The sequence below is a fragment of the Gymnoscopelus microlampas genome (genome assembly GCF_963454915.1).
Source record: "Gymnoscopelus microlampas genome assembly, chromosome: 6".
Lineage (NCBI taxonomy): Eukaryota > Metazoa > Chordata > Actinopteri > Myctophiformes > Myctophidae > Gymnoscopelus > Gymnoscopelus microlampas.
In genome coordinates, this window is record NC_139943.1 from 6250236 (window position 1) to 6266202 (window position 15967).

The following is a 15967-nucleotide window of genomic DNA, read 5'->3' on the forward strand; positions in this document are numbered from 1 at the left end:
ACATTCACCACTCACCACTACATTCACCACTACAGACAAACGGACGGACAGAGGTTACTCAAATTATAGGAGGATATTCAGACGCACGTGAGTGAGTGTGCCCCGGGCGCATGCGTCTTTCGCACATGAGCCGGTTTAGCCCGGACGTGTTTATTTACTTCTTCTGTGGTCATATGTTGGTGAATGCACAGAAAATATTACGGCAGAAAACCCCTTGAAGCCCTACATGAGCTGTGTTTTGGAGTTTATGGACGTATTTTTGATACAGTTTTGCTGTTGTTAAATCAAGTCCCTAATTTAACGTTTTTTCTTCATTTTTGAATTATTCACTCAACGTTAATTTAAGGAATGTTAAACCATAGAAATAAAGACATGTTTTGGGTGAACTACTCCTTTAAGCAAATAATCTGGAGACCCTCTAAAATTATTTGGGGACCCACAGTTTAAGACACACTGCTCTAAACATCATACCTCTGGTGTGTTCAGACTGCTGTCTCCTCCTCTAGATATAATACCTCTAGTGTGTTCAGACTGCCGCCTCCTCCTCTAGATATAATACCTCTAGTGTGTTCAGACTGCCGCCTCCTCCTCTAGATATAATACCTCTAGTGTGTTCAGACTGCTGTCTCCTCCTCTAGATATAATGGCCCTCATTTATCAACGCGGTGCAGCCCGAATAATGAGCGTACGGCGAGATCACCGCACCTTTCGGCATTTATCAATATATCCTGACGTGGGCTTCATCCTACTTTACGCTGAGATCTCACGTCCGGTCGAGACCAGTTGTTGACGTTGGCTGCGCCCTTTTATTCCATTCTAGACCTGTGGAGCAGCATTGTCTGACGGTCTGACAGGCATCTGGACACATATATCCACTCCAAAATGTATATCTACACTAATAAATAATCCCTGTGAAAATATAACATTTTATAAAGTAATTTAAACAAACTGCTTTAACAGTCATTCGGTTGCATTGGCTATTTTAAAATAGCAGATCTGCAAGCTCACAACGCGACGCGTTGTGAGCTTGTAGATCTGCTATTTTCAAAATATACAGCGCTTCATGCGAGCGCATTTTCAGGACTCCCGACGATCATTTCATGGACTACAAACTTACAGTAGCTTGTCCTATGTTATGGCGTTATGTCATAGAGAGTTATGAAGACTACAACCTGGCTGGGTTAAGGATATAAACCCGACGCTCCAATCTCTTATTAACGTGGCGGCACGGGATCACTGCAGCCTGGCCGACTCTGACTGCTTTATTTTAGTGTAACTTCAACGCGCACTGCTCGGTATGGGGTAAATTAATTAATATACAAACGTATTCCATTCATGGCGATGTCATTGTTATCATAATATGTCATTCATATAGGCTACAAGCCTACGTGACAAAGATACCGCTGCGGATTACATGAAAAACACAGGCGGGCACGTGTGTGTGAGTGTGTGAGAGACAGAGAGGGGCATGTGCGTGTGTGACGAGGCGATCGGGGGAAGCTATTTCTTATTGGCTTTTCATGTCTTTGGTCGTATTCTGGTTCGTCTTCATGTCATAAAATCGGGGCGTTTTGAGAATATTTAAGGGCGTGTTATTTAAATGACGTTCGTTTTCAGACGTGAGATCTATCAAAGCCCCGACCTGATGTACGCTCGGATCAGCTGTTTAGGATCCTTTGATAAATGTGACTTCGACGTTGGTGCACGGCCGAATATATGGAAAAATATACGCCGGTTTAATACGCTGCGTTGATAAATGAGGGCCACTACCTCTAGTGTGTTCAGACTGCTGCCTCCTCCTCTAGATATAATACCTCTAGTGTGTTCAGACTGCTGTCTCCTCCTCTAGATATAATACTTCTGGTGTGTTCAGACTGCTGCATCCTCCTCTAGATATAATACCTCTAGTGTGTTCAGACTGCTGTCTCCTCCTCTAGATATAATACCTCTGGTGTGTTCAGACTGCTGTCTCCTCCTCTAGATATAATACCTCTAGTGTGTTCAGACTGCTGTCTCCTCCTCTAGATATAATACCTCTAGTGTGTTCAGACTGCTGTCTCCTCCTCTAGATATAATACCTCTAGTGTGTTCAGACTGCTGTCTCCTCCTCTAGATATACAGTAATACCTCTAGTGTGTTCAGACTGCTGTCTCCTCCTTCTCTCCGTGTCGTTGCTGAGGCTCTGCAGGTTGTGAAGGTCTCTACGCAGCTCTGGGATCACCTTCATGTAAGATTACAGTGAGAGAATTGAATAATCACGGTTTCACGATTATTTCCATTATTACGCCTACATTATATTGTGACGTAAGCGTTAACACATTACCTACCAACAACAAGTATAACCGTTGTTGAAAAAATACCCCGTTACCTGCCAGCCACAAGTTTTTATTTTTTTTTATTTTCAATTTATCCACACAGAACCAGAGATATAGCCATCCAAAGATTTCTAGCTCTAGCTAATAGTAAAAGTGGTTAAACCAAGACCTGAGGCCGATTCTAAAAATGTCTTCTAAATCCCAACGGTTTTCTGAAAAAACCCTACTTGATCATACTACAGCATCACACAAAAACATCAAAAGTAGCAGATCTAAAAGCGCGACGTGTTTTGACCTCGTAGATCTGCTATTTTTTTTTAATTTGAATTCTGAAAAGTAACAGTTTTGGACATGTGAGGTTTCCACCTGACAGAGACAATGTATATATATACACAGCTCAAATATAAAATGAAAAACAAAAATAAACACAGATGCGTTCCCTGTCTTAATGGGTTAATAATATATATTCCCATCCCTACCTTGACGTGTTTGCTGAGCTGCAGCACCTGCTCCTGGAGGTCAGAGGTCATCCTCCCAGCGTCCTCCAGGAGGCGCTGCAGACGCAGACGCTCCTCCTTGCCCCTCCTCAGCTCCTCTCTGAGGAGGTCCTCCTGTCTGTCGCCGTCGCTCCTCTGCAGCTCCATGTTGTTCTCTGCTATTCTGGAGACAAAACCAATCAATCAATCAAATTGTTGTGTTATGCGTTTAGCATTATTGTATGTCTGTGCCTTTTTGCAAACTGTTAGTATTCAATCAATAGAACTTCATGTTTAACCGAACCACTTCAAGTGTCTCTATCCTGTGTTGTATTGATTGTTATATAATCACCAATTTTAACAACATGCTGAGGGACTACAGATGAAAATGAGCTCTTTGCTAATTAACTTATTAATGTGCATATTGTCCCTAGTAAATAAATAAATCCATATTCATCACAACATGTCTATTGTCTATCTTACCCAGTGTTCGAAATTCTAACACTTTCTGAAATTAAAAAAACATTTCAAACATTTTCAAGAGAATTGTCATGAATATAAAGTACACACACACACACACACACACACACACACACACACACACACACACACACACACACACACACACACACACACACACACACACACACACACACACACACACACACACACACACACACACACACACACACACACACACACACATCAAAGACATCCCATGAATAAAAACATTTTCACTAGTTTAAGTCTCGAGGGAGATATAACATTTGCAAAGTGTTATGAACTGAGAGTCAGTGGTCTTGGGAGAGCCTGGTCAACTACAGTACGTATGAGAGAAGTGTAATACTTACTTCCTTAGTCTTTCTTCCTTTTCCTTCTCTTCCTGGAGATTTCTCTTTATTTTCTCAAAGTTATCTGTTAAAAAACATAAAACATAAACGTGACACTATGTCACCACAATACCAATATCCATCACTAGATAACCAACATATATCACCACATGATCAATATCTATAAATACATGATCCATATCTATTACTACATGATCAATATGCAGAGGCAGTGAAGTATGAATGGTGACAGTAGCATCACCTTTGTTCTCTTTGATGGAAGCCTCAAACGTTTGCTCCAAACTCAGTTTTTCTCTGATCACTTGTTCCTTCTCCTGTTGAAGCCGTGCAGCGATCTGAGGAAACATCATTAATTACAGCAACTTGCAATGGGCTTGGTCTACAAGATACACTACACCACAAAGATACTGTACCCATGTACCTGTCAAAATACTTTACAAACGTCAATGAAGTCCACAATCACAACACCAGAGGAAGCTCCACTGATCACGTCCAACCCAGATTTGTTCTCCTGCTTTTAGTCCATGAGCCAGAGCCCCAAAATTGAGCAATGATTATCGAAAGAGTGGGCAAAACCATACCTATATTAAATTGGTCAATACGAGTAAATAAATATATGATAACCTTTCCACAGGAGCAGCTTTTTCATGGTTATCACACATTTTGTTATTTTCCCCATACGTACATGACAGGTGAAACAATTACAACATTTAAAAAATTGTTATCATAATGAAACTTCCTGAGTTGATTACTTACATGAAGACAATGATTTATCGTATTACAAGTTTTCTGAAATCGTATATTTAAATATGCAAATTAGGCATTAGGAAAATATGCCGAAATTTGCATACCTTTCCTGAATCAACATTGGAACATTGGACAAAGCCAGAGTCAACATACTTATTTCATTTTGTTAAGATGTTGGAGTCAAAGGTTTTTAACGATGGAATATTCAATATCTGGCTCAATTTTGGGGCTCAGGCTCATGGACTAAATGCCTAATTTGCATATTTAAATATACAATTTCAGAAAACTTGTAATACGATAAATCATTGTCTTCATGTAAGTAATCAACTCAGGAAGTTTCATTATTATAACTCTTTTTTAAATTTTGTCATTTTTTCACCTGTCATGTACATATGGGGAAAATAACAAAATGTGTGATAACCATGAAAAAGCTACTCCTGTGGAGAGGTTATCAAATATTTATTTACTCGTATTGACCCTATGAACAATTTAATATAGGTTTGGTTTTGCCCACTCTTTCGATAATGAAATCTTGTCTGGCTCATGGACTATATGCCACAAAAATGTAGAATGCCCTACCAACAGCCGTAAAGGTGTTTAAATCCCTACTCTCCTTCAAAACCGCACTTACAGATGGCTGCAATTCGAAACTGGCCAATTCGAAACTGTTTTTGTTTTGTTTTCAAACTGTTTATATGATGTTTTGCAAAGTAGTGTATATTTTTCTGTCATTAAAGTTTCTATGAATTGAGTACAAAGGACCCCAATGGAAACAAGCCAGAGGCTTTCTTGGGTTTTAAAATCCCCTTGCATTGAAGACTACTTCCTGTTTTTGCAAACTGCTAATAAAGTATTAAATTCAGACAAAGAGAACACAACAGTTAGTCGTGTTTTCAAGCCTCCAGTGAGTTCTGTTCAGACATCATTCTTATCACTGCCTTTTTCACCTTTAACTTGTAGGATCGCTTGTATTTCTAAGCTACTTGCAGGTCTATGCTACATCTGTATGCTGGAATATAATGGGTTAACAGTGTTATAAGTATATGTTTAAAATAACAATGATAAGAACATATTCAAAGCTTCACTGTATCACAGTTAAAGGTGTGGAATTATGGGACATCAGTAGTGAAGAACTGAAAAATTGCAGTTTAACAGTGTATAAAAACAAACATATTGAAAGGATATTGTAATAAGCTCTGAAGATGAACACCAGAAGTGTTTTTGTTTGTTTGTTTGTTTCTGTTTGTTTCTTGTCTTCATAATATTTTCATTACATAGATTTTGAATCTTATATTGTATTTCTAAATGTTATTTGATTGAAATTAACAATGGGCAAACGGTAGGACTGATACGTTTTAAACTTCATTCAATGCCCTTTTCGAGCACTCTATGTATTTGTTTTCACTTTTTCATATTTCTTATTCTTATATTATGTTTATTTTATGTATTTTTTCTCTTTTTAACTCATTTTCTGCCAATAACGCATATATGCGTTCTATAGAATCCATCACTTGCCTGCCAATAACGCATATATGCGTTTTTAGAAAAAAAAGGGAAAAAAAACATATACATTTTTTTTTAAATTTGACCCAAAGACCAAGGAGATATGATTTTTCGAAGATCTAGACTCCTATCCACTTCCTTGTTAACTTAAAACTTAAAAATTCTGTATCTCAGCTCCTGAGCACTTTTTTAATTTCAATGAAAAATCTCTGGCAGACAACTGCAAAAAATCTGAAATAACTCTGGCCGGTTAAGTGTTAAGACCGGGAACGCATCTGTGTCATTTTATGTTTAGCTATAATCATTATTTTATACTTTGGGCTATTAAAAAATAGCAGATCTACAAGCTCATAGCGCGGCACTGAGTGCCTGTGTATTCAAAAATAGCAAAAATAGCAGAATAGATACAGATACTTTCTCGGCCTAAATGGCTTAACAGTGTCCGGAAAAAACAAATCAATCCATCATAACCTTGCTGCTGTCCTCTCTGGTCTTGTGATGCTGTGCTGCCAGTGCCGTCTTCTCGCCGGCTGTCTTCTCCAGTGCGGCCTCTAGGTGGTGCACTCGCTCAGTGCTGTGAGAATGGCTGCTGGCCAGGCTGGTCAGCCTCTCCACCAGGCCCCTGTTCTCCTTGTTCTGTAAGGTCAAAGGTCGCATTACCAGTCGTGGAAAAAGTACTCAAATGTTTTACTTAAAGGACGACTTCACCGCTTTTCAACCTATCTTCATATAATAGCTCCTCACTAACACTCATGATAAAATGCTACCATTTTTTTCTACTTGGTCTGGCTGTGGACAGTCCAGAAACCCGTCTACCAGTGACATCATCGTTAGGCATGATTTTTTTTTCCAACAAGATTTCACATTTCTTAATTAGATTTTTATTAACACGAGAACAATGGCTTCTATTATTGCATTGCAACTTATCAGGAATAGAAAGCCTGCAGCTTCTATTAGCTTGGATTCCCCATTGATGATGTCAGTGGTAGACGGGACTCTGAACTGTCCACAGCCCTCCTCTGAGACACAGACCGACTAGGAAAAAATGGTACCATTTTATCATAAGCATTAGTGAGGACCTATTTTATGAAGATAGGTTGAAAAGCGGTGAAGTCGTCCTTTAAGTAAAAGTATCAATACTGCAATAGAAATACTCTGTTACAAGTGAAAGTCTGGAAATACAAATTAGCTTGAGTAAAAGTTCAAAAGTATTGGTATCAAAAAGTACTTGAAGTACCAAAAGTAAAAGTACTATAATGTTTAATGTAACACTTTACTTAAAGGGCAGGTCTATGATTCAATATAATTGCATTTATAATGCATTACAATGCACGTATAAAGCTTCATAGCACTCGTTATAAATGCTTATAATGATGGATAGCAACTTATACCAAAAACACTTTATTACAAACCAGTGTTGGGCAAAATACTTTTTATCAAATGGGGACCCCGGGTGCATTCTCTTCTAAAACAAGCAACTATACGTAGCGCTAAGATAAAAGTGCAACATATCAGCTACCTACTTTCATAAACAGTTACCGCAAAAAGTAATGGCGTTACAGTGACGCGCTAGTCCCAAAACTGTTACTGACTAAGTTATGGTAGTTATTGATTGATTGATTGATTGATGTACTTTATTTAGTAAGACATGAGAACAGTACATGACAGTACATAACAGTACATGGAAGTACAAATTCGCAATACGAGGTCTACTAAACTGGGAGACTCATTAAGCACTGAGCTTGTTTAAGATGAGATCCCCACGCACACAAATCATGATGACATATAAGAGACAGACAGATATACACACTACTATACAGAATGTCATACAATCAGTTTACAGGTTACTGGTATGAAGAGTGAAAAATATGTACAAAAGAAAAAAGAGAGAGAGGGGGCGGGTAGGGGGTAGGTTAGGTTAGGACATGGGGTAGGTTAGGACTTGGACAGGGGCCATTTTTGAATTGCAGCCTCCTGAAGGTGTATCTTTAGGGCATTTTTGAAAGTGAGTAGGGTTTTACACTCCTTTACTCCTTTTGGTAGGGCATTCCACATTTTTGATGAATAGCATGAGAACGAGTTAATTCCCTTTGTTGTGCCAAATCTGGGTTGAACATGATTTGTGGAGCTGCCTCTGGTGTTATGATCATGGACTTGATTAACAACTTGATTAACAACCTAACAATATAATGTGCTGCACTTATAATGCATTATAATCTCCACATTGTAACGGGGATAGACTCCTGCGTTCTCTCAGCTGATACTGACAACAAGCCTCTCCGACCCTAATCAGGGGGTCCTTGACATGAAAAAGGTTCCTCTCTCAGACAAACAAGATGGCAGCTCAAGATGACGTCGCCGTGTGAACGTCCTCCTCCTTTTACCTGCTCTTCCATCTTCTTCCGCAGCTGCTGCACCCTGAAGGCCAGCTGCACGTTGAGCACCAGGCGGCGCGTGGTTTGAAAGCGACGCCGGGCCAGCCACGCCCTGGCGTGCTTCTGCAGGACCAGCACCTTCTGCTCCTCCACCATCTGGGGAACATCACACACACACTCTCTGTAAGAGCAGAACCATCTGGAGAACATCACACACACTCTGTAAGACCACCAGAACCATCTGGGGAACATCACACACACTCTGTAAGACCACCAGAACCATCTGAGGAACATCACACACACTCTGTAAGACCACCAGAACCATCTGAGGAACATCACACACACTCTGTAAGAGCAGAACCATCTGAGGAACATCACACACTCTGTAAGATCAGAACCATCTGAGTAGTGTTGATTTCGTTGACTAAAACTATGGCGAAAAATATTCGTCGACTACCTTTTTTCACTGAGGAAAACTAAATAAAGACTAAATAAAAACTAAGCAATGATGACTAAAACTATGACTAAATATATTGACAATTTCATCAACAAATAAAAAGTAGACTAAAATGTTTAATAGGGACGAGTGGAGAAGAGATCCAGTAGAACTACTGTAAGACTAGTGGAGAAGAGATCCAGTAGAACTAAGACTAGTGGAGAAGAGATCCAGTAGAACTAAGACTAGTGGAGAAGAGATCCAGTAGAACTAAGACTAGTGGAGAAGAGATCCAGTAGAACTAAGACTAGTGGAGAAGAGATCCAGTAGAACTAAAAGACAAGTCATCATGGTTGCGTGAGGGTGTCACAGACCGAAACTAGCAGTTCTACAAGCTCACAACGCGTCGCAGCGCGACGCGTTGTGAGCTTGTAGATCTGCTATTAGCAGCTAAGTGAAAATCAGCCATTTTGATGGCATCAAGGCACCGCCAAAATTTCGTTTTTGTCGACTAAATAAACTGTAGATTTAGTCGATTAAAATCTTATGGTATTTAGTCGACTACATGCATCTGAGGAACCAGAACCATTCTGAGGAACATCACAAACACAATCTGCTAAAAAACGGTCACATCACAAAGGTTTTTACAGCTGGAAAGAGGGTGCGATTATTTTTTCTTACAAGCGCCATTATCTGTAGTTTCCAGGGAAGGAAAGAAGAGTAGAGATATTAAGTAAGTAAATAAGTTGATAAGTTAGTAAGCAGTGTTCATGTTGACAACTAAAACTATGACGAAACATTTTCGTCGACTACCTACTAGTCCAAACTAATAGAAACTAAATAAAAGCAAAATAAAAACAAAGCTATGCTCACACAACTAGGTTAGGGAGGGACTACTGGGGAAGAGTACACATGTAATTTTATGCTTGGTTGCTCGTGGGTGTTGCGCTCCAAAAATACAAGCTCCCAATGTGAGCTTGTAGATTAGGCTATTTTCGGCATGCAGCTAAGTATAAATCAGGCATTACGACGCCATCAAGGCCCGACGAAAACGCATTTTAGTTTTACTAAATCAACTGTAGATTCAGTCAACTAAAACTTGACTAAAACATTTCAGATAACTCAAATGTGACTAAAACTAAATCAAACTTTTCTGTCATAATTAATATTGTAAGTAGAAGTAAGTAAAGTAAATGAGTGAGTAAGTAAGTAAGGTTAAATCATTTTTCTTACAAGCTCCATTATTTGCAGTTTTCAGGGAGGGTAAGAAGAGCAGAGATAAGAGGAAAGAACGAGGAGAAGGAGGATAGAAACAGGTCAGACATGTGAGGCGTGTTGACAGACAGCGTATATACTACATTTTGTTTACATTTCATGACACTTTCTGTTGATTTTGAAAGAAAGGCCCGCAGGTCACCAACGTCACCAGACTCTTCTCCTTCCTGCCTCCCAAACTGTGGAACAAACTCCCCATTGCAGCAGTGTTGATTTCGTCAACTAAAAACTATGACGAAAAATGTTGGTCGACTTCCTTTTTTCACTGAAGAAATTGAAATAAAAACTAAGCTACGATGACTAAAACTAAGACTAAATATGTTGACAATTTCGTCAACAAATAAAAACTAGACTGAAATGTTAGTGAGGGATCTAGTGGAGAAGAGATCCAGTAAAACTAAAAGAAAAGTCATTTTATGTTTGGTTGCACTCAGGTGTTGCGCCCCGAAAATAGCAGATCTACAAGCGAACAACGCATCGCGCTGCGACGCGTTGTGAGCTTGTAGATCGGCTATTTTCAGCATGCAACCAAGTGTAAAATCAGCCATTACGACGCCATCAAGGCGCCGCCAACATATAGTCGACTATAATCTTATAATATTTAGTCGACTAAAACTAAAACATTTCAGATGACTAAAATCTGACTAAAACTAAATGGAATTTAGGGCACTTGGCTTTTAGCTTGTAGATCTGACAGACAGACAGACGGGCAGGCAGGCAGGCAGGTTACCTTCTTGTATCGTTTGCGGTCTCTCCATCCTCTAGTGAAGGCCTGGATGGTGACGGCAGCCAGGCGGACCAGCTGGTAGATGTGTTGCATCCGGTAGCGCCTCCATGTGGTCTGGATGATCAGCGCTGCCCAGCCGCGCTTCAGCGCTGCAGGAGTCACTGTTTTACTGGATGAAACACACACACACACACACACACACACACGCACACGCACACGCACACGCGCACGCACAGCCATGGTCAGAATTCAGTCATTAAAGAGGTGAGTGGAATCACTGCTTTAATGATTTGAGGCATTTTGTTCAAAACGAGCCACTCCTGCAAACTTCAGATGCCATTCTAAGCCAATCAGAATCAATGGAATATGAAAAATCGAACAGATCCATCTGGATCACAGGCCTATAGAGATACTGTGTATCGATATGCGTGATGTTTGGACAACATCTGTAGGAGTAATATCAAACTAGAGAAAGTGCTCCTCGGAGCACAGGTCTCCGCCAGGTCAGGTACGATATTGTGGCCTCCTGGTGGCGCTATAATAGGCCAATGTGAAAAGGGTGCCATTTATTCTTCAATCGGACACTGCATTCATGATTTGAGGCATTTTGTTACAAAAATGTGTTTTGCTAAATTAGACCTGCTGGTGGCGCTATAACAGGCCAATGTGAAAAAGGGTGGCATTTCTTCCTTGGCCTAGTGGGAATGTGCGTGTGAAATTTCACGGAAATCGTAAGCTGCGTTCATGATTTGAGGCATTTTGTTCAAAACGGACCAATCCTGCAAACTTTGGAAGCAAACCTTAGCCAATGAGGATGGAATATGGGAAATCGGACAGATCAGTGTTGATCACATGACTATAGAAATGCTGTGTACCGATTTGCATGACGTTTGGATAAAATCTGTAGGAGTAATGTAAAAAAAAAAGGGTTTTGCACAAATCGGCCTCCAGGTGGCGCTATAACAGGCCCATGTGAAAAATTTGAGGCAGAGGTTCTGAATTGGCATCCAGGGAGTGTGTGTGCACAGTTTCGCAGCGACCGGGCCAACGGTGCCAGAGATTAGCTGATAACACACGGACACACGGACACACGGACACACGGACACACGGACGGAGGGTAAAACATACTCTCTCGCCATGCCTTTCGGCCTGGCGAAGACAACAATGAGTTTAGCAAAAAGCGGCTTCCTGGTGGCGCTATAACAGGCTGATCTGAAAACAATTGTGGCAGAGGTTCTGCTCTGGCATCCAGGGAGTGTGCGTGACGGACGGACGGACAGGGTGCAAAACATAGTCTTAAAGCAAACATTTGTAACTCAAATCTTTCCTTCTGGGGGATTCTACAAATGTCTGTGTCACTGTCAACATCCTTATGTTGTTATAATATCAGTGGTTTTCAAACTTTTTTAATGTCAAAGACCCCAAAATGTATTTGGACCCCCATCTCAAAATATGATGTTCCAGGGACCCCCCCCCCTTTAAAAAAAACATATACTGTATATATTCAAAGATTTGAACACATTTTCACGATTTTTTCTAAAATAGCAGATCTACAAGCTCGTAGCGCGGCAAGCTTGTAGATCTGCTATTTTTTAATAGCCCAAATAAATAAAAAAAATCACACAGATGCGTCCCCGGTCTTAAAGGGTTAAAGGCCTAAAGGGGGGCAGACGTTTCATAATCATAATCATCTTTATTGTTCACACAGGCAATGTTTCCTCACCGGATGCACCTCTGTCCTCGGACGTACTGCTGGAGGACGATGGCGGCCGCCCTCATGCGGCGGTAGCGCCTGCGCTGGATCCACCCTCTCACGTGCTTCTGGACGGAGACGCAGGCCCCGCGCAGCAGGTCCACACGGAACTTCTCCAGGTAGGCCACCTGGCCCGCCCGGAAGAACATCTTGGTTCTGCCAAACTTGTACTGGTTGGAATCCTGGGCGTGTGGGTGGGGAGGGCAGTGTTGATTTTGACAGCACATTTTGATTTAGTTTTAGTCATAGTCTTCTGAATACAATTCCTTTTATTTTCATTCATGTTTTAGTCATTCTGAAATGTTTTACTGTTAGTCTAGTTTTAGTCGACAAAATATCATAAGATTATAGTCGACTAAATCTACAGTTGATTTAGTCGACTATAATGTATTTTGGCGGTGCCTTGATGGCGTCGTAATGGCTGATTTTACACTTGGATGTGCAACGCACGTTGTGAGCTTGTAGATCTGATATTTTCAGAGCGCAACACCTGAGCGCAACCAAACATAAAATGACTTGTCTTTTAGTTGCACAGTATACATACAGTACATACATTGCAGTATACATTGCACAGTATACACACAGTATACATGCACAGTATACATACATTGCTGCTATGCTCAGGCACCTTAATCTGTTTCTTTATCTCAGGTACTTTGTAAATATGTAGATAACTTGTTTGGCCTTCTGTTGCTCTCTTGTCTGACCTCCTTCCCGCTTGCCCCGCTTGTGTCATTTTTTTATTTGAGCTAAAAAGCATAATTTTACACTTTGGCTATTCAAAAGTAGCAGATCTACAAGCTCATAGCACGGCGGTGCCGCGCTATGAGCTTAAAAAATAGCAAAATAACAAAATATCTTGAGATGGGGGTCCGCGGCCAAATATATATAATTTTGACTTGACATGAGGGATGACTGTTGGGATTACTGTGGTATTCAGGAGACATGTAGAATCGGCTTCAGGCCTTAAAGGGTTAAATATAGTATTATATAATTAAATATTAACTTTTTTCTCTTCACAGAATCTGATGTTTTATGGTAATGATTCACCAGGAGCCTGGATGCCTTGACACTTTTTTTCATTTACAATGTTTTTGACTTAACGAAACAATACGATACAAAACACCACCAACAAAAACAGGATTATGTACTTTATTTACCATTAAAAAAGGGTTTGCAACCCCAGAAACGGGTCCTAACCCAAAACCACTGAATGAACCAACCTGAATGATCCTCTCTAGCGCCGCCCTGCAGGCCTGTTTCCTGTCACTCAGGCTGAGCTCCTGGTGGTTCATCAGCACCCTGTATCTGCTGTAGAACTCTATGTACGTCCACCTACACACACACACACACACACACACACACACACACACACACACACACACACACACACACACACACACACACACACACACACACACACACACACACACACACACACACACACACACACACACACACACACACACACACACACACACACACACACACACACACACACACACACACACACACTTTAGCAACTTGTCCTGAAGTGTAGTTGTGAACACAGCTGAACAGTGTGTGCTGTGCAGCGCCACCCGGGGGATTTCCAGAGTCTGTCTGGACTGCTGTTGTGCTGCTGATCAATTGACCATATTTGGAAGATCAACAGCCATCGGCTTCCTTGATAGGTCAATCCAACCCATTGGCTTATTGCTGATTGGCCAAACTTAGCGTGACGTTTCTGCCACTGAACCAATATAAGTGTCAACGCACGAAATAGAACTCTGTACTTTACGGAGAAAGAGTTGAGCCATCCATTTGTCGTGCTGGTGAGAGAAATGTTCTACTGGGCCGTACATTTGGAAGGAGGAACATATAGAGGTAATCATGCTGCCGTTGCAGTGGAACATAAAGTGTTCGACTTTGGAGGGCCTTATGATGGGGACACATGTGACATTGATGTGAACGTCTTCAACACAGTGTCTTTACGCTGGGTGACATTGCCCCCAGTGGGAGAGGAGAACGTCACCTTGGGGTTCCCTCCAGGCGCCGGAGGCACACAGCTGTGCTGATAGATGATATCGTTTACATCTGGGGAGGCGTTACGCACAGAGGGAGGTCTCACTGCAATGTGCTTTATGCATTTGATGTGGACACCCACATATGGGTAAAGCCTGAGGTTTCTGGGACTGTTCCAGAGGGGAGGCGCTACCACTCAGCCTGTGTCTTGGGGAAGGTCATGTTTATCCATGGAGGATTGAACAAGCTGACTGGACGGAATAATGACACGTACAAGTTGGACACCAGCACAATGGTCTGGTCTTTAATTAACACCAGAGGAACTCCACCACAGGCTTTATTAAAACACTCTGCCACCATCGTCGGGACAAAGATGTTTGTAATTGGGGAATGGTGGAACCTGGGCAATATAAGAGTGTTTGACACAGAGACCGACTGCTGGCTGAGCACACCTTCTGCAGAGCTTCTTACAGAAAGACACTGGGGTCATTCAGCCTTTGCCTACAAAGGACAGCTGTACATATGTGGTGGCTCCATCAACGACCAGACCTCCTTCAATGATCTGTGGATATACAGTCCAGAGACCTTCTCCTGGACGAAGGTTGAGACCAAGGGGGAAGGCCCATGTAGGATGGCGGATATGTGCTGTTGCATGGTGGGAGATCGTATCATCCTCCTCTTGCATGTTGACCTGTATGTCTTAGACTTGAGTCCTAGTCTGAAGACGCTATCCAAGCTAGCAGTTATTCAGTACGGTCTGGATCAGTCAGAACTCACACACAACGTCAGGTGGGAACTGGCTGCCATGACGACCAACGGCACTAAAAAAAACTAAAACAAAACAATGAGTCATCCGGCTTTGTGGAGCGTCTTCAGTGGTCCTCAAACTATTTAGCCTGAGACCCAAAAGACAAATTTGATGTATCTCCGGGACCCAACCTGGTCAAAATAGCCGATCTACAAGCTCACAACGTGTCGCAAGTTGTGAGTTTGTATATATTTTCAATACTCTTTTTTTCTTTTCTTTTTTTTCCTTTTTTTCTTTTTAAATGTATGAAGTTCTTTTGAAACATTTTTTTTAATGAAATTTTTTACGAAATTATAATAAAAAAAAAGACATGGGTCACCCATAAGAAGGTGTGACCCATAGTGCTCATACGAACACAATTGGCTCGCGTTCGGAGGAGGGAAGCCCGGCGGGGAGGGTGCTATTTGTCACTGTATACGTACTCCTACGGGCTTGGGGGGGGGGGGGGCTCTATGTCCTCCCGGTGGGGGCTCCTCAGTCCTCACTGGTAGGTGGCATAACGACTAAATTGGGGAGAAAAAGGGTAAACAAAACTAAAAGAAATTTAAAGGGATAGTTCACCCATTCATTGTAGCCATGTTAGACTCATTGAAAACACACGTCTCTGGTTCTGGTGACTGATGTTGTCAGTCATTTAAGCCATAATTAGGCTAAGTTTGAACTTAGTGTGAGGTGGTGCAACTGGCTCCTGGAGAGG

General features: G+C 41.4%; 1 protein-coding gene across 5 annotated transcripts in view; it reads right to left on the reverse strand.

Annotated features, from left to right (window-relative positions):
* The window catches only part of myo5c (myosin VC), a 68671-nt gene that overhangs the window by 21293 nt on the left and 31411 nt on the right, over positions 1-15967 (reverse strand). For all 5 annotated transcript variants that reach the window (XM_084060428.1, XM_084060425.1, XM_084060426.1 and 2 more), the window contains 9 exons: positions 13682-13793; positions 12429-12640; positions 10709-10874; positions 8277-8423; positions 6364-6528; positions 3884-3977; positions 3643-3706; positions 2795-2975; positions 2128-2221 (listed from right to left, as the gene is read on the reverse strand). In XM_084060428.1, the coding sequence (XP_083916554.1) occupies positions 2128-2221; positions 2795-2975; positions 3643-3706; positions 3884-3977; positions 6364-6528; positions 8277-8423; positions 10709-10874; positions 12429-12640; positions 13682-13793 (1235 nt within the window). The remainder of the gene's footprint in view (positions 1-2127; positions 2222-2794; positions 2976-3642; positions 3707-3883; positions 3978-6363; positions 6529-8276; positions 8424-10708; positions 10875-12428; positions 12641-13681; positions 13794-15967) is intronic.